At 38.5% G+C, this 22,795-nt stretch overlaps 1 protein-coding gene across 3 annotated transcripts in view; it reads left to right on the forward strand.

Moving 5' to 3' along the window:
- The window catches only part of LOC125657493 (uncharacterized), a 30,937-nt gene that overhangs the window by 3,214 nt on the left and 4,928 nt on the right, over positions 1-22,795 (forward strand). Inside the window, exons 1-19 of one of the 3 annotated variants that reach the window (XM_056149778.1) lie at positions 1,834-3,398; positions 4,773-4,949; positions 5,161-5,318; positions 5,424-5,518; positions 5,672-5,748; positions 6,298-6,479; positions 6,719-6,839; positions 8,176-8,338; positions 8,496-8,749; positions 9,008-9,281; positions 9,950-10,045; positions 10,160-10,372; positions 10,520-10,580; positions 10,745-10,808; positions 20,240-20,416; positions 20,542-20,699; positions 20,785-20,879; positions 21,062-21,138; positions 21,613-21,794. In XM_056149778.1, the coding sequence (XP_056005753.1) occupies positions 3,297-3,398; positions 4,773-4,949; positions 5,161-5,318; positions 5,424-5,518; positions 5,672-5,748; positions 6,298-6,479; positions 6,719-6,839; positions 8,176-8,338; positions 8,496-8,749; positions 9,008-9,281; positions 9,950-10,045; positions 10,160-10,372; positions 10,520-10,580; positions 10,745-10,808; positions 20,240-20,416; positions 20,542-20,699; positions 20,785-20,879; positions 21,062-21,138; positions 21,613-21,794 (2,726 nt within the window). In that variant the 5' untranslated portion in view covers positions 1,834-3,296. Of the gene's footprint in view, positions 1-1,833; positions 3,399-4,772; positions 4,950-5,160; positions 5,319-5,423; positions 5,519-5,671; positions 5,749-6,297; positions 6,480-6,718; positions 6,840-8,175; positions 8,339-8,495; positions 8,750-9,007; positions 9,282-9,949; positions 10,046-10,159; positions 10,373-10,519; positions 10,581-10,744; positions 10,809-20,239; positions 20,417-20,541; positions 20,700-20,784; positions 20,880-21,061; positions 21,139-21,612; positions 21,795-22,795 lie in introns of those variants that run through there. The other 2 variants (XM_056149777.1, XM_056149779.1) reach the window with 2 other exon arrangements.

A 22,795-nucleotide genomic window follows, 5' to 3' on the forward strand; every position in this document is an offset into this window, starting at 1 on the left:
TGTTGTGTTAATTAGTGTTATAAACGTCTTTAAAAAATGCAGTTTGGCAAATATATAACTTATTCTAAAATATTTGAAAATGAGAGAGAGAGGGAGGGGGGGGGGTTACATTAACCATTACAAAGTCCATGCCATATGAACCTGTCCAAATGGTATGATAAAATAAAATGTCTTCATAATCTGACAGAATAATTTTAATAACATATGAATCCCATTAATTACAAGAAAAGTTTTTGTGTTGGATGTGCATATTGGTTTTTCCCTTCTCAGTTCTTCTTGCGATTGATGCTTTATATCCAGGGGCAGCACTTTAAGAGGCAGTGGGTCCAGGGTCCAGGGGGCGAAGCCCCCGGAAGCTCGTGGATTTTACAGATTTTATGGGGCTTGAAATATTTCTCCTATTTAGTGTACTATTTACCATCATTTTAATACAGTGAAATTGATAAAATGACCCAAATTTTAAGGGGGTTTTTTTGGAAAAAATTAAGTTCTCTCAATAAAGTAATTCAAGAAATCAAAAGATTTTGTCATTTATTTCTCCCGGAGTAGAAGAAATTATTGCTTATATTATCATTTAGTACATTTTCAGAATCAAGATACCGCGATTTACCTTAAATTTGAAAATTTTAGCTGCGCCCCCTCTAAATCCGCCACGGATATCGGTCAGATTTGGCAGATTTAGTATCATTAAATCTAATCAGTGGCATAGCTTCCATTGAGGCAACCGAGGCAGCTGCCTCGGTAAAAAAAAACAAAAAAACACCTTTTACGTTGTTAAAATGTCGATAGCTTCAGGGGGGCTGCGCCCCCCCCCCCCCCCCCCCCGACCCCCTGTCTCGGTAATATTCGAACCCAAGCTACACCTATGCTAATGATTCACATAGTTTAATAAGTTCGTCCGTTTTCTTGTAAGAATAACCAATTCCTAAATTTGCCTTTAGAATTTTAATCAGTGTCGTGGTTTGCAGTCGGTTATAATATGTATTCGATGCCATAATTTATATTACGTATGCCTAAGTAATGTTTACGTATGTTGTCCCAGTAGCACGACTTTACGCGCCTTTAATTTGAAGAGTTCCACTAATGGAAATGATAAGTATTCGAGATATCTTCAACACACCCCTTAAATTGAATTGTTGCTCTCTTCAAAATGAATTGATGAACGCATTAATGGCTTATATAATTAAAGCGCTGTACATGATCAGATATATCTTAATTGAATTAAAGAGATCATCAAATAAAATTCATTATTGTTCTCATCATTGATTTAATGCGCGCATCAAATCAATTATTGCTCTCATCAATTGAATTTATGTTCTCGTCAATTAAATTGATGAGTGTAATAATTGATTTTATGCGCGTATGAATTCAATTATTGCGCGCAATAATTGAATTGATATCTTCGAGTGATTGAAGATATCTTCCATTATTTTAGTTTATGTTAATTTGGTGCTCCGTATTTACCATAGAATGCATTCACTCTGCACCGTGTCCCACTTACCTTTCTCCAAATTATGAAGATTTTCTACGTGAAATATGTTATCTTTGTTACTTTACGTCGTTTCGAGATCCTTTCACTCAGATAGAGACGCCATCCGCTTTGAGTGCAGTGCTCTAAATTCGACCTATCATGACGATTTTCATTTCTATTGCTCAGAGGTGGAGGAGCAGCTGCATTGTAAAGGTGTTAAGCTTGACCTCCCACGGCAGCATCGAGAGTTTGATAATCGAATCTGGATCCTCGTGGTTGTGAAGCGAGCGTCCCATATATCGCGTCTTGTCATCTCTTTACGGAAATTAAAACTGCAATACAAAAAAACAAACCCAATGAAATACAGTCGTGTTTATTGCTGACAAGATCGTGGATTGCAGTATATGCACGCCAAAAAACAATTCATGTGTAAATGATACACATTCGCAAAAATATGTATAATTCTTATGCTGCATCATATGCGTACTTCTTTTAAATGGCTGTGTTTCACGCCATAAACAAGTGTTAACATCGCAGTAAGGTTAACAGAGCGTTCAAACGCTGCTAAAGAAGTCATGGACGCCGGGAAAACTGTTGTTCCTCTCAGTTATAAGTCGAGAACTCTGGACCACGGATTTCTGAACGGATCTAGCAATCCGGTCTTCTTGGAGGAACCGAGTGTCTTGAATGAGGTATTGTTTTGTGTTTCAAAGTGAGTTCCCAGCAGGCACATGTTTTCCTTAACGTCGGTGTGCCTGTTCGGTTGTACGATTTTAGTACTAATGTGTAGATTGATGTACTTTGGACTAAATATACAATTTTTCATTTCAGTTCGTTAATTACAAGAAATAATGAATACACGCTTGTATGTAACACGTACTTATTTTATAACAGTGCACACAATGAAGAATATAAATAGAAGTCATCTTATGAATATGTCAGACGCTCCACAAAATCTTCTCTTTGTTCATTTAGCCAAGTTCACACGCACACATAAAAATAAATAAAAATAGCACGTCCTTCTAGCTCATTTAACAATAGGATGTCGCATGCATTGCTCTGCGATTTCTTGTACTATTGCGCAAATCTTCCCTTCCACAGATTTTACAAGTACTAGTGGTTGCTACCCGCGGTTAGCACTGTGTGGTACTCGTCTCTCAGTAGAACCTAAACCCATTCAATACCTGTTTCCCGGGACCCTAGTTAAGTACAACCCGTCAATGGGTTTATAACGACAGAGTGTACAGGTAAACGGCCTATACCTGTCGCATGTGTGCATTTTATGCAGCACATCCTGTAATAAACATGCTGGTGAGATTTCATTTTCTTGGATGAAACCAAGTCGAATTCGATGCAGATGAAATCAAAATTCGAAAAACAAATTACCGAGTCCATCAATCATATTAAAATTTTCTCGGTGAAAGGTCAGATAGCCATCTATCAGAGCGCGTTATGACAGGTTCAGGATCATTAACACTCCGGCATATTGTCGTCCATAAATTATCTACAGAGCAAAAAAAAAAAAAAAAAAAAAAAAAAAAAAAATAAATAAAATAAATAAATAGAAAAAACAACACAGTCCCTATACCTCTTGTAGCGCTTTGCTAGATAAAAAAAAAAAACCCCACCAAATGATTTTAGGGTTCATAACACTATTTACAGTGTGAGACATAATTTAGTACGGATGAGATGAAGAATCTGAAACAGCTGTTTTGAATGACTTGGCTGAGTCGCACATTACAATGTCCAGAGGGAGAAAATCACAGGTTTTTACAGTGTGTGTAAAGAACGAATTCTGCTTAATTTGAGTTCTACAAGATGGAATATGGAATGCGAGTGTGTGCATATTGCACGAGAGTTCGAGAGAGGAGTGAGTCTCTCCGATTTATGTATGGTCACCTTTTCGTGGACTATTTTGTATAGCATGGTAAGCCTTGCGTCTGTTTATTTTCTCCATTGCAGATGGTGTAGCATGTCACTGAAACTAGAGAAGTTGTTATATTTGCCAGAGACAAACAGTACCTAGCAGTCTGTCTCTGAACCATTTCAATTTTATGTCCCAAGTAATTAAAGTACGGGTCCCGGGCACACTGTACGGATTGTCGTACCAGGGATTTGTAAGCCCGCTCCTTAACTGGGATTATAAGTTTCTAACACTTAAGTTTCTTTTAAGTCTCGCTCTTCTTGAGATGTAAACTCCTTAGTATTTTATAATATCAACATGTTTAAGTGTTTGGCCATGTAGGTAATGATACTATTTTATTAGGCTTTTACTTGTACTTATGGGTAATACGTTACATTTATCCGGCTGGAAGGCCATTTTCTATTTACTTTCCCAGATACCCTGTTTATTAAAACCATTAAGGAGAGTTTTACAGTCAATTATTTAATTTGATGTCATCTGCAAAGAGGCTAATGTTGGAATTAAGGCCAGTATGTATGTCATTGATATAAAACAGAAACAGACAGGGACCCAGTACAGAACCCTGAGGCACTCCGGACTGTGCAGGGACATAGTCGGGGGTCGCCCCCTCTAGAACTACGGCGTGGGTACGATATTTTAGAAAACTACTTCTCCATTTATTTGCCATAATGGTTTAGTTCATGTATAAAAGTAGGTCGTTGCTGCTTTGATCGATATGTCGGTATGGATGGAGTTTTCCATGTTTTTGTTAAGTCAACTGAAACAAGAAGTTGAGTTTCGCAGGACCTAGATATACGGAAGTCGTGTTGTAATGAATACAGGATGTTGTGTGAATCTGCAGGTGTCATGGCTGCACTTGATACTATATGTTCCAGGATGCAAGTTAATGATATGCCGATCTGTAGTTTTCAGGGTTGTCCTTTGATTTGCAAAGTGCTGATCACGTCATTGTTAGCGATGGAAGGGACAAACGTAACATAACGACGTCTGGATATGATGGAATAGATGTCTTACGTTTTTTCCTTTTATCTATATTTGTAAACATAATGCATAAATATCTATGCTCTGAATAATTTTCCATAAAAGCAAGTTTTTTTTGGTGACGTAAGCATGCGTTCCTAATACGAGGGTATCTAAAGATTGAACTAGCAAAGACCTATTATTCACTAGAAGTGGAGAATGTAAATATTATATAATAGGCACATCCTTGTACCGATATGCCAAACATTTTCCCGAATGGTTTGTTTGTACAGTAATTCTATTGGTTTGTAAACTTCGTAACAAATGTATTTTGCATTCGTTTTGGACATATACGGTGCACTCTCAAAATTAACCGGTAATCAGTTATGTATAATAGGTGAATTTAATCCACTGTAGGTCCCGTTTGCTACAGAACAGAACAATGGGGTTCCAAACCGAGACAAGCAGTCACCAGGGGACACAACTAAGTCTGCCTCAGAAGATGACCCCAATATCGTTCAGGAGGAGAGAACTCTGATCTACAAAATCAGCGACGCCACCCCGATTCACCTCACCCTATTCTTTGCAATGCAGGTATACTTTTCCATCTAAGGCTATTGTATTTCGAAAATTGAATTACATACACAAATCTAAAGACTCTTTCTTGTTGGTGTTAACATATAGATCTAAGACCGTAATATTAGCGTTTATGTATAGATCTTATGTAAAACGAAATAAATCTGCTCTCCAATACATGTTGAACATGTCTGGGAAGCAATCACTTTTTGACAGTTTACGGTTTCAGCAAGCACTTCTGTCTCTCTCGACATCTTTGGCTGTATCCCTATTGGTTGCTGAGTACGCATGTGCAGAGCATGATGAGGACTTCAAATCAAGGCTATTGAGTTCCACTTTGTTTATGAATGGGATCACTACTCTCCTTATGATCACTATAGGTGTCAGGTTAGCAATACAACAAAGAACATTAACAGCACACTGCTCTTCTTAATGTTTCACTCATTCTTTTGTTTAATACAGGTAATATTAAAGTCATACTTTCTGTTTCAGATTACCACTTTACCAAGGAGCCACGCCAGATTATGTGGCACCGTTGGTTGCAATGGCAGCAATAGACAAAGACCGATGCAATATGACCACAACATGTAAGTCGTCCTCTTTATTCTTCCTGATCAGATACTTCTCTTTGATTCTTTAAAGGTTTATATCACACCAACACTTCTTTGACATAATTCCTATAACAAAATAGAGACTTTTACAGTAGCTGTTTGTAAAACTACTGTGCTTATTGTTATCAGTTTTTAACGCTACCTCCAACACGACAGAAGTCATTGCCACCAATCCAGATGACATCGTCATTTATCATATTCAAACAGTAAGTTTTCGAACTTTTTACTTTGAAAATTAGTGAATATAACGAACAGTGATCAATCTTATAACTCATATAAGGAATACAAAATTGGACAAACACGGACCATTGGATAATGGATATACCAGAGGTGGGATCAAGGAGGAATAAGAATCATCTATTGACCAGTCTCACACGCCGTGAGCCCTATATCTAAAGTGATTCTGCTGGGAAAAGCAACGATCACGTTCACTGTATTGCTTTCGCATGTTTACTTTTAATAGACCAAAAAGGGTATAGATTAGTCTTTCTGATTAATGAAAAGACTTGTGTGATACTACAAAAAAAAAATTCTTCTAACTGAACCATCCTCCACTTTTATAAGGAACTCTTGGGATACTGTGAAAGAAAAATGTTCCAGATTTTTTGCGCGCTTTCATCAATATAGATCTCGCAGTGCAAGCCAAAGCTTCGCGTCATAATACCTTACTCCTCCGAACGCTGATGTTTATATCGCTATATCAATACATGGTTTTGACACAAAAACTTCACTCATTATTTAACTCTACACAACAGCTACAGGGCAGTCTGATGTTAGCGGGAGTGATCCATTGCGTGCTTGGAGCCACTGGACTGGTCGGAGTCTTGTTACGTTTCATTGGACCCGTTACCATAGTCCCCACGATCTTGTTGATAGGGATTTACATGGTTACCTCAGTAACAAAGTTCGCACAAGTTCACTGGGGAATCTCCTTCATGTAAGTCTGAAAAAAACCACCATGTACAATATCATTACCGAATCTCCTACATGTAAGTCTGAAAGATACCATCATGCACAATATCATTACCGAATATCCTCCCTGTAAATCTGAAAGATACTATCATGCACAATATCATTGCTGAATCTTCTCCATGTAAGTAAATTATTTTAAGCCTCAGCTTCTCAGTACCTGTGTGAGTACCACAAATAATTGCTGAACGTTTGTTCTTTCTACAGGACCTGTGCTATAGCCATCATCATGTCTCTCTACCTCTCCAAACACAACATGCCGATCCCCGTGTGGACCAGAAAGAAATCATGTCACGTGATCAAATACCCTTTCCACCAGGTGTTTGCTGTAAGTACAGAAAGTCGATCTCTACAATCTATCAAATGATGGAGAGATCTTTAGATTGTTCACTGAATTTGGCTGCAGTTTAGAGGACTTAAATATTGATGGAGTACTCCATAACCTGCATGTAACAGAATGTGCACTATTTTTTAATTTTCCAATCTATTTCTTTTATTTCAATGACGCATTTTGAGGCTTGTATTGTAAATATCCTATATTGATACAATAGCAAAAAACTGGTGCACTGTGCAAAATTGTAATAAAATTTTCAGCATTGTAAATATGAGCAAAATATAGACGATTTGATAAAATGATCAACTTTTAAATACAAAGCGGTGAATTTTTTACAAAAATATCTTCACATTTACAATATTTAAATCTGTATTGACAAAGAGGTCCAATGCCTGCATTGTCTCTTGAGAGAGTGGTCCGATGCCTGCATTGCCTCTTGAGAGAGTGGTCCGATGCTTGCATTGGCTCTTGACAGAGTGGTCCAATGTCTGCATTGGCTCTTGACAGAGTGGCCCAATGCCTGCATTGGCTCTTAACAAAGTGACCCAATGCCTGCATTGACTCTTGATAGAGTGGCCCAATGCCTGCATTGGCTCTTGGGAAACTGGTTCAATGCCTGCATTAACTCATGAATGAGAAATTAGTCCAGTGCCTGGATTGGCCATTGAAAAGAAGCTAATTTCTTGTATTGACCATTGAGAGTCGGCATTGGCTCTCTCGAGATTTGACCAATACTAGAGCCACACAATGATGGTATTTGTTCTACGGGTAGTCATGGAATTCCTGCATTGGGTTTAAAATGATAATATTCTTGTACATTGCAATCATTTGTGAGAAATACCCATGCAAAGTTTCGTTTCGTCATATTGGTTATTGCATTGTAAACTAATTCAATTTCCTCATGTTTATTCATATTATGTGTTAATAATGATTGGATCCAAATACGCAGTGACATAGATACCCATTTCAGGCGCATTTATAATTCTCGTTAAAACAAATTGCGAAATGGAGAAAGTTGCAACAAATATAATCGATAGTATGTTGATGTTTCCATACCACCTTCCGCTGGTCCTTTTTGTGAATGGATAGTTTAAACCATATCCTTTGAATCTCGTTACCAATGTGATTATAAACAACTTTTAAAATAAATCAACTCAAATTCATTGATTTTGATATTAAAAGCCACAATTTCTTTTCAAATCACTCCAAACATTGATCTTATATTAGAAAAAAATAGTTTGGAAAAAAAATTAGTTCAGAGTCCGTTATGTTGTTGCTTGACAATAATTCCTATCTCCATTTTAATTGGTCATAAAAACATTTGTTTCAGATTCTTATCGCTATTGTGATTGGCTGGATTGTTAGTATTATACTGACAGAGAGTGGTGTGTTCGATAGCGCAACTTCCGTCAAAGACAAACTTTATTACGCCAGGACGGACGCTAGAAGTTACGTCATTACAAACGCAAAATGGTTTCAGTTTCCTTATCCAGGTGAATATGTAGTAAACATTTACGTAAACATGTATCTGGATATGGGTGTTCTTGGATTGACATTAACAATATTTTTGATTCAATTCCGTTCTCTTTCACTAGACACCAATGTTTTCATGAAGTTATTACTGTTGTTGTTTTCTGGTTTAATGCTTAGGGCAGTTCGGCACGATTCGATTCAGCATCAACGCCTTCGTCGGTTTCTTTATAGCCACAATTGTCTCTATACTGGATTCTATTGGAGACTATTACGCATGCGCCACCACCTGCAGGGTTCCACCTCCTCCATCACACGCAGTGAATCGTGGGATTGCAGTGGAGGGCCTATGCACTACATTATCAGGGGCTGTGGGTTGTGGTCATGGTACCACGACGTACGGAGGGAATATAGGAGCAATAGGCTTGACAAAGGTGAGCTTGAAAAGAAAATTCAAGGACTAGGGAGGGTGGATACATTTTCTTAGAAATAATAGGAGAGGGTGTTCTAAGTTTTAAGAACTTGTATCTAATCCATTTGTTTTTGATATCTTGACAATGAAATATGTTTAATTCCAAAATTCAGTAAAAGAAACCGATTCATTCAAGCGAAACACATGTAGAAGGTATTGCAATAAAAGTCAGTAGCAAAGAAGCATATATAAAGAGATACTGCATCTAATCTCATTTTAGGTTGCCAGTCGTCACGTGTTTGTCTGCGTTGCTTTGGTTTATATCCTCTTCGGCATCATTGGGAAATTTTCAGCCATATTCATCACAATTCCACATCCGGTGCTAGGTGGCGCTCTGATCATTATGTTTGGTATGTTTAATGGAGTTGTGCTTTCCAACCTCCAGTCCGTGGATCTCACCTCCACTCGGAACTCCGCCATCATCGGAACCTCTCTGTTGGTGGGTCTGATGATGCCACACTGGATTGAGAGATACCCCGACACTGTAAATACAGGTGAAACAAAGTAAACATAGGAGAGATAATATTTGTGTCGCTTTTATACATGTATATAGTCAAAACATATCCTTATGAAAAGGTGAGATAAGAACAGTGTTCAATCTCATAACTCCTGTAAAGAATAAAGAATTAAGAGTAGGGAAAACATGGACCCCTTGTCATGCCAGATGTGGGATCAGGTGGATAGGAGAAGTGTAAGCATCCCTGGTCGACCAATCACACTCAGCATGAGTGAGATCTTGATCAGGTAAACTGTGTAATTCGTAATCAAAATCAGTGTGTAAAGAACGGCCTCACAATTGGTATGAAACGCAACAGAAAGCATTTGTCCCAATAACAGGTTGTATTGGTAAACTAAATGCTGACTTTAAACGAGACTGTTAATTACCCTGTAATATTAACTTCTTTGTCAGTAGGCTGCCTCGATTTAAAAAGTGATCATACGCAAAACAAGCTCTTGCGCATCTAATCAGTTGAGAGACATAAACACCATATGCAGGTGATAATTAAAAAAATTGCTACATATATATGGAAAGTTGACGATGAAGAAGCTGAAGTCTTGTTCATAAAGTTGAGTTGTTAGTTTGCTGTTACATGTGATATACATGTATATCTTCATAAAATATCTATATATATTAAAGATAATATTTAATATCTATTGTCAGGAAATCCAGAGGTTGATGACGTACTGAAAATGTTGCTTGGCAACCCAAACATGGTTGGTGCAGTACTTTCCTGTTTTCTAGACAACACGGTACCAGGTATATACTTATACTTAGCATGTGTTTATGCGTCAGTGTTACATTTATGATAGCATAAATAGAAGACTATTACGTATGTCACAATTCCTCATGTGTACGTACCTTTTATCCAAGGTACACCAGAGGAACGGGGCATCACAGCGTGGCAGACGGTGGATGAAGAAACATTGTCGTCGGGGATTTACCAGGAGGGATTCGAGGTTTACAAACCATGGCAACCGTCACGGATGGCCAATGCCAAGTTCATGAAGTATGTCCCATTTATGCCGGATCCAGAAAAACGTGTACCGGAGCGCCAGCTCTCAGTGGACTTAGGCAGAAGAAAGAGTTTAGTACACACGATTCCTATGGGACGTTAGATGACATCTGTTCAAATCTCATTTTCATATTTCGAATTTTATGTTACATAACAGTGTTCTTGTAGTATATGTAGGATTTTTAAAATCAATAATAAAGTTTTGCATTTAAATCAAGAATGGTCTAGTGGGATAGTTTTTATGACAGTCCAACTCGGTTTCTTTTGGAATATGGACACGTAAGTGAAATTACTGTCACCCATCCTTACCACTCACTATGTCCCTCTCCTCTCACCTGATTCACTCCTTCCTTCCTTGGCTTGTGTAATTACCCTCGGCCCTGAGCCACGGGGTACCTTTTACTGTTGACCATGTCACTGATCTTTCTTCTTTTTGGTTTCAGAGGAAGCAGATTGTTGACGGATGTGTTGATGGTGTTTCAACTTGCTGCAATAAATATAAATACTGTATGTATTTCTTTCGAATTTATTTCCCTTGTAAAAGAAAGTAAAACAGAAGATTTGGTGACGTGCGCGAGTTTGAATAATTCGCTGTCATCGATATTTTCCTTTGTGTTGTCCCTTTATTATCAGTATGAACAAGTTGAAGACGCATGCAGTATCTAACGAATTTTGTAAAAAGATTACCTCAGGGGTGTTCCTATGGCTCTGTTACTTTAATTCCCTCTACGCAAAATCAGTTTACATATACATGTAGATTACGTCATAGAAAATATCATGTTGAAAACAGAATGAGATGTAACAAACACTAGAAACTGTTTAATCGTGTTCACAATTAATTTGTAATTTGAAAAATCTGCTTTAAACGAAACCTTTACTAGTATATCTACCTATGTAAACAAAAACATGACACGGGCCTTGTTAACATGACACGAGCCTGTTTTACATAACAAAGAATTGTGAGCTCTGTATCTCGTAACTAGACAACCGACATTCAAAATTTTGCTGATCATTGGAAATACATTGGCTAGGCATCGTAAATATCTAAAATGGAAAATTAGAATTTGAAAAATTTCAGCTAAAATCGTATCCCTGCCCCTTTAATCTCCGTGGCTCTACAATTATAGTAGTGTGTCCGACGTTCCTTGCGTTCAAAGAGCTTTTCCTTAGTGTGGTCAGGGTATCGTGGTTTAAGTAGATATTCAGTTATTCAGACAATAGGGTTTTGATGCGTCTACCGAAAATTCGTTGAGCAGGTGAGTAGCCTATTCCTTGAGTAGGTGTACATGTATTGCGCAGATCCAGGAGTGCCAAGAATGAATTTTTCTCATCCATTGTATACGTTTGTGATGAAGTAGTCTCTCAGCGTTGCCATTAGATTGTGCATAATGATGATATAACGTACTCGAATTCCTAATTAACTTTTACAGAATTCTGCAAACTCTCGGCTTCCAAATGACTGTCCATTGTTTGACGTTACTTTATCTGGAATGGCATGGTGTGCGAATTGCGATTTCATCATATGGATGATTGACCTTTTTACCATGAAATTTCTCCACTTCAAAATAATCTGAATAATAGCTTGCGAGTATGAGATAATCTTTGCCTTCACATTCGAAAATATCACATCCTATTATTTGCCAAGGGTGAATAGGAATCTCGTGACTTATCATGGGCTCCTTCTGTTGATCATCCTGATAAGCATTACATGCAGCACATTGACCAATATACGATTCAATGTCCTTCAACATATTCGGCCAATAGACATCGTCCTGAGCACGACATACACAACCTCGGATACCAATATGAGAGTTCTGTATACACTGCACGATACTGCATGTGATGGATCTGGGTACGAGGATTCGCTCGGTCTTGTAGATGACACCGTTCTGAACAACTAACTCTTCCTTAAACGGAAAAGATACTTGTACATCAGGGTCCATTCTTTCCAAGAATCAGACAATCCCACCAGTATGACCTTTTTCAGCAACTATAGAGATTCACCCCTTTTTAGTTTCCTTTTTCTGAGAATATCATTCATCTGATACTGTTCAGTAAGTGCGATGGTTGGTGCTGTGTAAGTTATACATGTTCTCGTCGACTGAATCAGGTTCGGTGATAAGATAGGCCCTAGTTAAGGTTCTGCAAAATGCATCTCTGTGCCCTTTCTGTATTCAGTGTTGTAGTCAAATGTCTGAAGTCTTAACATTCTTTGAGGAAGCATGGGTGAATTATGCAAATTCTTACAAACGGTGATATCAAGAGATTTATGATCCGATTGTATCGTAACATGTATGTATAGTTTTCAAAATGTTCCATACCAAACACTGCGGCTAGCGTTTCTTAGTTATTTTCTGTGGCGGTCAACGGATGTGAAGCGTACACAACAGGATGATTGTCTTGCATGAAGCAAGCACCTAGTCCAGTAGAAGCAAGCACCTAGTCCAGTAGAAGAAGCACCTAGTCCAGTAGAAGCAAGCACCTAGTCCAGTAGAAGCAAGCACCTAGTCCAGTAGAAGCAAGCACCTAGTCCAGTAGAAGAAGCACCTAGTCCAGTAGAAGAAGCATCACACTACAAAGTCGGTTTTTGCATCAAAGAATTTGAGAACAGGTGCAGACAATCTGTTCTTGACCTTGTCAAATTCTTGACCATGGATACCCGGATCCCATGCAAAATGAGTATCTGCTTTTAGATTACTCAAAGTGGACTAGTGATCCCAGATAACTGTGGTGCAAAACGTTGCACAAAGTTCGTCCTCTCCAGTAACCTTTGAACTCCTGCCTTGTTTTTGGGGTAGGCATTCCATGTATGGTTTTCTGGTTAAACACTCAACCCATCCTCACTGATGACGTAACCGAGGTAAGTGACAGGTGTAAGCTTAAGTTTATCTTGATTAAGCTTCATTCTATTCTCCATACATCTTGGCATTGAGACTCGAAATTTTCATTTCAGCCTCTTCATCAGTCTCAGCGCATCCATAAATTAGCATGTCATCGTGTATAGCTGGAATGCCTGGAATGCCGCTTATGGCATCGTGCATTCTCCTTTGGTTGGTTGGTTGTACATTGTTTAACGTCCCACTCGAGAATTTTTCACTCGTATGGAGACGTCACTATTGCAGGTGAAGGGCTTAAAATTTAGCCCATTGCTCGGCACTTACGGCAGGGAGAGATCTTAATCGTGCCACACCTGCTATGACACGCGGTCTCGGCTTTTGCAGTCTCATTCGAAAGACCGCCCCATTTAGTCGCCTCTTATGACAAACAAGGGGTACTGAGGAACTTTTCTAACCTGGATTCCCACAGGCCTTTCCCCGCAATGATATTTGACCCATCGCGTAGCAAACGTAGTAAGATAGCTGCTGTCACTGTCAAGCTCAATATGCCAAAATCCATCTTTTGCATAAAAAATGGAGAATACATGAGCTTGACGCAATTCAACAGTTGGATCTTTGAGACCTTGAAATTTACAATAGTAAGATATTGATGCCAGGTATGACCGAACTGTAGCATAGGCAAGACCTTTTAATAACAAATGGTAGATTTGTAGTTTTATACATATAAGCCTATATTTGCAGGTGAAGGGCTTAAAATTTAGCCCATTGCTCGGCACTTACGGCAGGGAGAGATCTTAATCGTGCCACACCTGCTATGACACGCGGTCTCGGCTTTTGCAGTCTCATTCGAAAGACCGCCCCATTTAGTCGCCTCGTATGACAAACAAGGGGTACTGAGGAACTTTTCTAACCTGGATCCCCACAGGCCTTTTCCCCCAATGATATTTGACCCATCGCGCAACAAACGTAGTATTTCAGAGATAACATGATATGACCTTCAAGCTGTGGGCCAGTAGATTAACAAATATATTGATAATGAGGCATTAGTGGTAGTTTTGAATAAGCAGTCTTCCAAATCCAACCGGGTTATGAAGTTAAGATTGTTGTAGATTGTATGTTGCACACTATTCTATTTGGAGCATTTCACATACCTACATTATTGCTGATTCAATTTCTCGCCAACAGTGGCACCATTTCAGGCAAGCTCCCCCATCCAAAGGCATCACCATGCACGATGCCAACCACATTTCATACGCTCATCTCCAGTTTGAGGTATGCAAGTTGTTAGCTGCAGCTTTGTCCGAAAACACACGCAAGGCATATCAAATGGGCCTAAAACCTATTTTAATTCTTGTATGATTCCCTTGGCCACCTACTTCCGAGCTGATAGTCAGATCTGAGCGATATTTGCATCCATAAATTAGCATGTCATCGTGTATAGGTCTAATGCCTGGAATGCCACTTAAGGCATCGTGCATTCTCCTTTGGTTGGTTGGTTGTATATTGTTTAATGCCCTCCACGGTGAAATGGCTTTAGTGAAAACAACTTCCCCAGCAGGGATTGTAACTACCACAGCAGGATATGTTTTTTTAATTAACTGTTCCTGCAATAATGCCAACAACTCATCACATTTTGCTAGAGGTATTCGAGCCATCATCTGCAGGGTGTAAACTACATGTCCCACCCTACCAATACCACCTATTTGTTTATCTTTTTCTTGGATTTCTGATGGGTGTTCATACGCCAAAACTAAATTGTGATTTTCCAAGTGCATGCGTGGACCAGAATAACATAAAATGAAACCTTCAGAAAAACTTAGAATAAGTTTATGAGCTGGTGGTTTGTTGGGATAATTGACAAGATGTTTGCGCAATACAGGGTTTTAATTGGTGATTTTCCTAGTGCCAAATGTTTTTGTGCATTTCCCCTGTAGTTAGGGATCTGGGTTGGGGAGCCGAGATAGTTTTGCTGGGGTGTAGTGTTTGGTATTCTGTAGTACTGAGAGGAAGGAGGCCTGGACTGGGGGCAAACGAAACTTATGGGGTTCTGAAATGCATTAATAGGACTTGATTGTTGCCAAGTGCAGTGCTTGATTGGGTGCTTGTCTGTGCAGCGTGTACATGTGTGCATATACTGAGAAGGAATTCGCATACAGAACCCCTTAAAGTTGAACATTTTTTAACTTTGGGTTGTTGAGCTTGGGGGAGGTTGAGATTAGAATTAGTACAACAACCATAACTCAGGATCAATCATAGTCCACGAGGAATGGATTTTGCGAAGATGATACTGTACATCCAGTAGCTCCTCTTGACGCCCGCAGACGGACATTATGAATATACTTCAACATTTCAACAGCTTTGTCTGGATGAGTTGTTGTGTAGATATAGATGCAAACATAATAAGTTAACATATCAGTCCATTTTTCAATAGAAAATATCTTGGAAACATTTTCTTTTGTAACAATTTCTCCTGTAGGACTGAAAGTCAGGATTTTATCACTTCCACCCTGTTTTGGAGATAGGAGTGAATGTAATTCAACAAAACTACCCTCAATAACTTTTATTGAAGGGATTGATTAATGTGACTACAAAATGTACCTAGATTGTGAACAGACTGGACTGAAACAGCCTCTTGGTTCTGCGATGTCTGGGTCAGTGGTTGTTGCTGCTTGAGTGGCTTGAGGTGCAGCGAAAGTCTGCTGTTGTTGGGGCAGGATCATGCGTTGTGGAGGAGCAACGAAGGTCTCTGTGATTGGGGCAAAATCATGGGTTGTGGCTGTACAATAAGCTGGGGTTGATTCAGTGATAGTTGAAAATTGGGCTGTTGAACCGGTGGCTGTTGTGGTTCAGGATCTTGTGCAAGAGGTTGCAACTGCGGTCGGTTCTCCGCAGGGGTAGGAGCGCTTGGCGGGTTTGGGTTCCTCCGCCTAGTGGTTCTAAGCTGACTTTGATTCTCCAAGCTTACCTCTGGGTCGAAACGACGAAGGTCTCTAGTGGTTCTTTTAGTGTGTAATAAGTAGAAACAAGAATACACATACAATGTATAACAAATTACAAGGAGTATTAGCAATACGTCTAATCATCCAAAACCCGCATGGCGCGAGAATTATATGTCTCACATGTATACCTAAACAAACGTAAAATCCAATGTAACCGAGGCAATAAATGGAAATATTACCACCTTGCATACGAATCAATCAAATAATGAAACGTTACTTATCTTAAATATGTAGTTTTAAAATGTATATTTAACTGCTAATGGCAAGACATTTCTTATTCAAAAACACAACCAACCTCGCAACTGGATTGTTACGAGCAAAGAGAGAGAGAGAGAGGTTGCTGCAACAGCGCCCCCTTTAATGCAAGAGTTAGATAATCACCAAGGGAGATAACTCAATGAAAATTGCGCTTCCTCGTAATAGAAGCCCTATTATTTGAAGTAGTAGTTTTATTCAGGCAGAACAATCATTTTTGTATAAAACATTATCAAAATATAAATAAATAAATACAAATGTCAATTGTATAAAACTTAGCATACCAGATGTTATCACAGTCATTTTATCACAGTATTGTCATCACATGCAAGATATCATCACTGCTGCATTATGTACATACATCACAGTCTACCTAGGATAACCCATTAAAGCAAAAGTATTATTGCTTATTTCCAATGGGGTCCTTGAAAATTTAAAAACATATCTATGTCAATAAATAAATAATTTACAATAGGATGACATGGACAGCAATGTGTAAAATAATTTGGTAAATAAATGATGTAGTATGGCCTGAATAGAGTAAGATCAATGTACAATTAAAAACTTCAAATAAATAATAAAATGTGAATGAGGTTCAATTTCTATATGCAAACTCCCTATTCTCCCTCTGGCGGGTTTCTTGTGCAAGATATGTTTTAACTAATGATTTGAAATTTACTTTATTATTAACGGACTTAACTTCAAAAGCTGAAGAACAGTTTATAATAATATCATGGTAGTAAAAAATGGAACTATCATAAGTTCCTGCCCTTGGAACCATGAAATTAAAAATGGAACCCGCTCTAGTAGCAATGTTGTTTCTGACAAAATGCTCGTGCAAGTATCTTGGTGCAAGGTCATCAAAAATATTAAAATCATGATTAAGACGCAGTTGTCTAACTCTATCAGCTACACAGATTGTGTTAAGTGAGTCAAAGATTTCGCATTTTATAGTGGCTCTAGGGCCTAGACTTTGGATGAACCTGATTGTTTTGAAGCACCTGTAATTTCTTTTGCAAGGATTTATATAAACCTGCATACCATGCAGACGAGCAGTAATCAAAGAAGCATTGAAAAAGTGCAGATGCTAACGTTGACCTTGGCCTTCTATTTAGCCAAGCCCCAAGTCCTAATATAAATTTACCTTTCGAATATATTGCATCCGCAAGTTAAATTAAATGTCACATGGATTATAAATACCGTTAACATTTTAACAATCGCTGTGAGAATAACCGCGAGTCGTTTCTGAAGTTATTCCTGGACCGAAATCATAAAGCAATCTCTGAGATAATCATCGCTGGATTAGCGCCATGGCGAGGTAAAGACTATATTAGACGCAGAGCCTGTATGCGAGAGTGGTTTTCATGTAGTGTGGTTTTCATGTAGTGGTTAAAGTTTGAACAATTCTGTACACGTAATCATAAAATATGTCGTCATCAGAGGATGAGGAAACTAGTACCTTCTTACTGGCCGTCACTAAGGTAACCAAATTAAAACCCCTGAAATTCTCATTTGTCTTCTCAGGATATACGTGACTTGATTGCTGTGTGATATTGTAGTCTTTCTTTAGACGTATGTTATGCAATATACTATTATTGTGTTTACCGATCGTGTTGGGGCGCTGGTTTCGCGAACTATTTAATAGTTAATATTAACTATTTACTAGGTTCAATTCCCCGTCCACGTGACCGCTTCAGACCTATAAGATGTTTAACATAGATAGTGGCGGTTTCTTCCTTGTTTTGTTTTACGTTTCCTCGAGAATTTTTTTACACATGTTGAGACCTCACTAGCTGTCACAGACTTTTACCTCAGAGCATGCTGCTCAGGCTCTATAACTTAGTGAGTAGTCCCAAGTAGGGAGGTCATGACCTTGAGCGCCGGGCAGAGGTTTAAGTTTCAGGCACTTCACCTACAGCTGTTAAAATCCCTTTGTGAGAACAAAAAAAAAAATCAAGTTGGACGTTGACCAACAACCTAAAATGTATTTTGTTAGAGACCTACAGTTGCTATTAATGTCCGTATTTTGTTTAGAGACTATTAATGTCCGTATTTTGTTTAGAGGCTATTAATGTCCGTATTTTGTTTAGAGACTATTAATGTCCGTATTTAGAAATGCGGCATTATTTAAAGGTCATACACAACGTTTTTAATAATAACATTTTTTTCTAAAATTGTTTTTCATTTTCTCGACATGAAGAGTGTTTTCTTTATGATTACTGAATTAGGTTTAAATTCCATATTGTAGTATTTTTATTTCGAATATCCACCTGGTTCACTAAATGATGAGATCACCTAATGAGTAATGCAAGGACTGGGTCCTGGGTTCGATCGCCGATTTTTTGCCCCCTTCTTTGCTACAATAACTTAGTGATGTCCATATACTATTCTGTGATACATAAGAGTTGACTTAACATTTTTGCTCATCATAACAGGACTTATTAAATGTGCTGATTCTGAAACAAATCTGGTACTTTGCCCGAAGTTTTCTAGTTTGTTTTGATTTTCCGACGTCACAGAATTAAATAGATTTTACTGCTTCATAACAAATGTAAACAATTTCCGTTTCTATCATACGTCATTTTTCAAAATCGAATTGACGTCACTATGATATTGAAAAATGACACATGGATTTTAATTCTTTCCCCCACTTTCCTTGGAAATACCGAGATTTGGTACATATACACTAAAGGGTCAGAAGTATTTCTGAACTGCCAATTTTTGCTGTATAATTCATTGGATAATACAATTATTTAATCACTGATAAAACTAATTCTACTACAGCTATGACTATAAAAATTTCACAAATCATGCGCAATCACCTATAGATTTAAATCTGTGTTTTTTCTATATGTGTTACAGTTTTTATCATTAACTAGGATAATCTTGTTGTAAGAACTTTATATGAACTTGCACATTTCATATTAATTAGCATTTTGAAAAATCTACCTCGTAATTCAGAGATCGACCCACAAAAATATATGAAATAATACTAAAATTAACTTTTGTCAAGAATCTTGAGTGAATTCTACATATATTCTGAAAATTTCATAATGATAACATTAATTATCAAAGTTTTATGAAGTTCTTAAAGTATGAAAGTTGTAATGAATATACAGTGAAAATTAGCAGTGCCGAAATACATTGATCCTTGAGCGTAGCTTTCCATTATCTGATTTCGTGAGTACTCCATTTTGAAAAGACAAAATGATAAATCTTATCTCCAACAAAATATGATTTTATTCAATTAAACTCTTTTCGTACATACATGTATATGTACCTGGAAAAATATAACTTTTTCTAAATCACCTATGAAGACAAGCGTTGGCATTCAGAATCCCCTCATTGCTATGGCCCTAGGCTCCATGCATAGGTCCAAATTTGTGGAACTTCACCTGCAGCTTGCGATGTCTCGATATGAGTGAGAAATTAATAGGACTACGTAACGGCAAGTATTTTACAAGTCTACCTCAAGTATGTCATACTAGTTTACTATTTACTCGATATTATTGATAAATTTACTTTAAATAGATTAGAAGCATTTACTGGGAAAACAAAATCAATCTTGCTATTTTTATATACGATATTGGAGTGGAGAGAAGTAACAATCACATACCATAAATGGAAATTGAAATTCATATTTCAATTCATACAGTTCCCCAGCCTGTGCAGGGATCGTAAAACACTGATTCCATGTACCTATAGATACATGGATATTTTTTCTCGAGTGGAAAGTCGGAGAAACGCTTGAATTTAAAAAATTAATGATTAATATGGTCCGTATCAAATGCATAGCAATGGTTTTATAAATCAAAGGCAACAGTAATGTAAATTCAGTCCATTGTAGGGACCAGTAGACACAGAACAGAACAATGAGATTCCATACCGAGACAAGCAGTCACCAGGGGACACAACTAAGTCTGCCTCAGAAGATGACCCCGATATCGTTCAAGAGGAGAGAACTCTGATCTACAAAATCAGCGACGCCACCCCGATTCACCTCACCTTATTCTTTGCAATGCAGGTATAGATCCGAAACTGCGGTAAGCTCTCACATATAGCTCTTATGTTATGTACATGTACTTTCCAATGTATGCTGGATTTGTCATGGGGAGCGACCACTTTTTGATATTCAGTTTACGGTTTCAGCAAGCACTGCTGTCTCTCTCGACATCTTTGGCTGTATCCCTGCTAGTTGCTGAGTACGCATGTGCAGAGCATGATGAGGATTTCAAATCGAGGCTGCTGAGTTCCACTTTGTTTATGAATGGGATCACTACTCTCCTTATGATCACTATAGGTGTCAGGTTAGCAATACAACAAAGAACATTAACAGCACACTGCTCTCCTTAATGTTTCACTCATGCTTTTGTGTAATACTTTCTGTTTCAGATTACCACTTTACCAAGGAGCCACGCCAGATTATGTGGCACCGTTGGTTGCCATGGCAGCAATAGACAAAGACCGATGCAATATGACCACAACATGTAAGTCGTCCTCTTCATTCTTCCTGACCAAATATTTAAAGGTTTATATCACAAAACTTGTCATTGATTTTTTTAATTTTATAAACGTTCATATCACACAAACACTTCTCGAGTTTAACTTACAATGTAGTTTCCAAGACGAGACTTGCTATTTGTAAAACCACTGCGCTTGTTGTTATCAGTTTTTAACGCTACCTCCAACACGACAGAAGTCATTGCCACCAATCCAGATGACGTCATCATTTATCATATTCAAACCGTAAGTTTTACGAAATTTTAACCATTGAACAAAATGTTTCACATACAACAGATCCCGTGGGGATCCGGGTTAGAATAGGTCCTCAGTACCCCCTTGCTTGTCGCAAGAGGCACTAAATGGGGCGGTCCTTCGGACGAGACCGCAAAAACCGAGGTCCCGTGTCACAGTAGCTGTGGCACGATAAAGATCTCTCCCTATTCAAAGGCCGTAAGCACCGAGCATAGGCCTAAATTTTGCAGCCTTTCACCGGCAGTTGTGACGTCTCCATATGAGTGGAAGATTCTCGAGAGGGAGTTAAACAATATTCAATCAATCAATCAATCAATCACATACTGCAGTGTTATTATAATTATGGATCACTGTGTTATACTTTAATCATAGAATGTCCTTCTCCGCCGAGCATTAAAATTATATTGATGCATCCATACATAGTGTTCACAGAATTTTCACTCATTACTTAACTCTACACAACAGCTACAGGGCAGTCTGATGTTAGCGGGAGTGATCCATTGCGTGGTTGGAGCCACTGGACTGGTCGGAGTCTTGTTACGTTTCATTGGACCCGTTACCATAGTCCCCACGATCTTGTTGATAGGGATTTACATGGTTACATCAGTAACAAAGTTCGCACAAGTTCACTGGGGAATCTCCTCCATGTAAGTCTGAAAGATACCATCATGCACAACATCATTACCGAATCTCCTACATGTAAGTCTGAAAGATACCATCATGCACAGTAACATTGCCGAATATCCTCCATGTAAGTCTGAAAGATACCATCATGCACAATATCATTACCGAATCTCCCCCGTGTAAGTCTGAAAGATACCATCATGCACAATATCATTACCGAATCTCCCCCGTGTAAGTCTGAAAGATACCATCATGCACAATATCATTACCGAATCTCCCCCGTGTAAGTCTGAAAGATACCATCATGCACAATATCATTACCGAATCTCCCCCGTGTAAGTCTGAAAGATACCATCATGCACAATATCATTACCGAATCTCCTCCGTGTAAGTCTGAAAGATACCATCATGCACAATATCATTACCGAATCTCCCCCGTGTAAGTCTGAAAGATACCATCATGCACAATATCATTACCGAATCTCCCCCGTGTAAGTCTGAAAGATACCATCATGCACAGTAACATTGCTGAATCTCCCCCGTGTAAGTCTGAAAGATACCATCATGCACAATATCATTACCGAATCTCCCCCGTGTAAGTCTGAAAGATACCATCATGCACAATATCATTACCGAATCTCCCCCGTGTAAGTCTGAAAGATACCATCATGCACAGTAACATTGCTGAATCTCCCCCGTGTAAGTCTGAAAGATACCATCATGCACAGTAACAATGCCGAATCTCCCCCGTGTAAGTCTGAAAGATACCATCATGCACAGTAACAATGCCGAATCTCCCCCGTGTAAGTCTGAAAGATACCATCATGCACAATATCATTACCGAATCTCCCCCGTGTAAGTCTGAAAGATACCATCATGCACAGTAACATTGCTGAATCTCCCCCGTGTAAGTCTGAAAGATACCATCATGCACAGTAACAATGCCGAATCTCCCCCGTGTAAGTCTGAAAGATACCATCATGCACAGTAACAATGCCGAATCTCCCCCGTGCAAGTCTGAAAG

Source organism: Ostrea edulis, chromosome 9 (genome assembly GCF_947568905.1).
Source record: "Ostrea edulis chromosome 9, xbOstEdul1.1, whole genome shotgun sequence".
Classification (NCBI taxonomy): domain Eukaryota; kingdom Metazoa; phylum Mollusca; class Bivalvia; order Ostreida; family Ostreidae; genus Ostrea; species Ostrea edulis.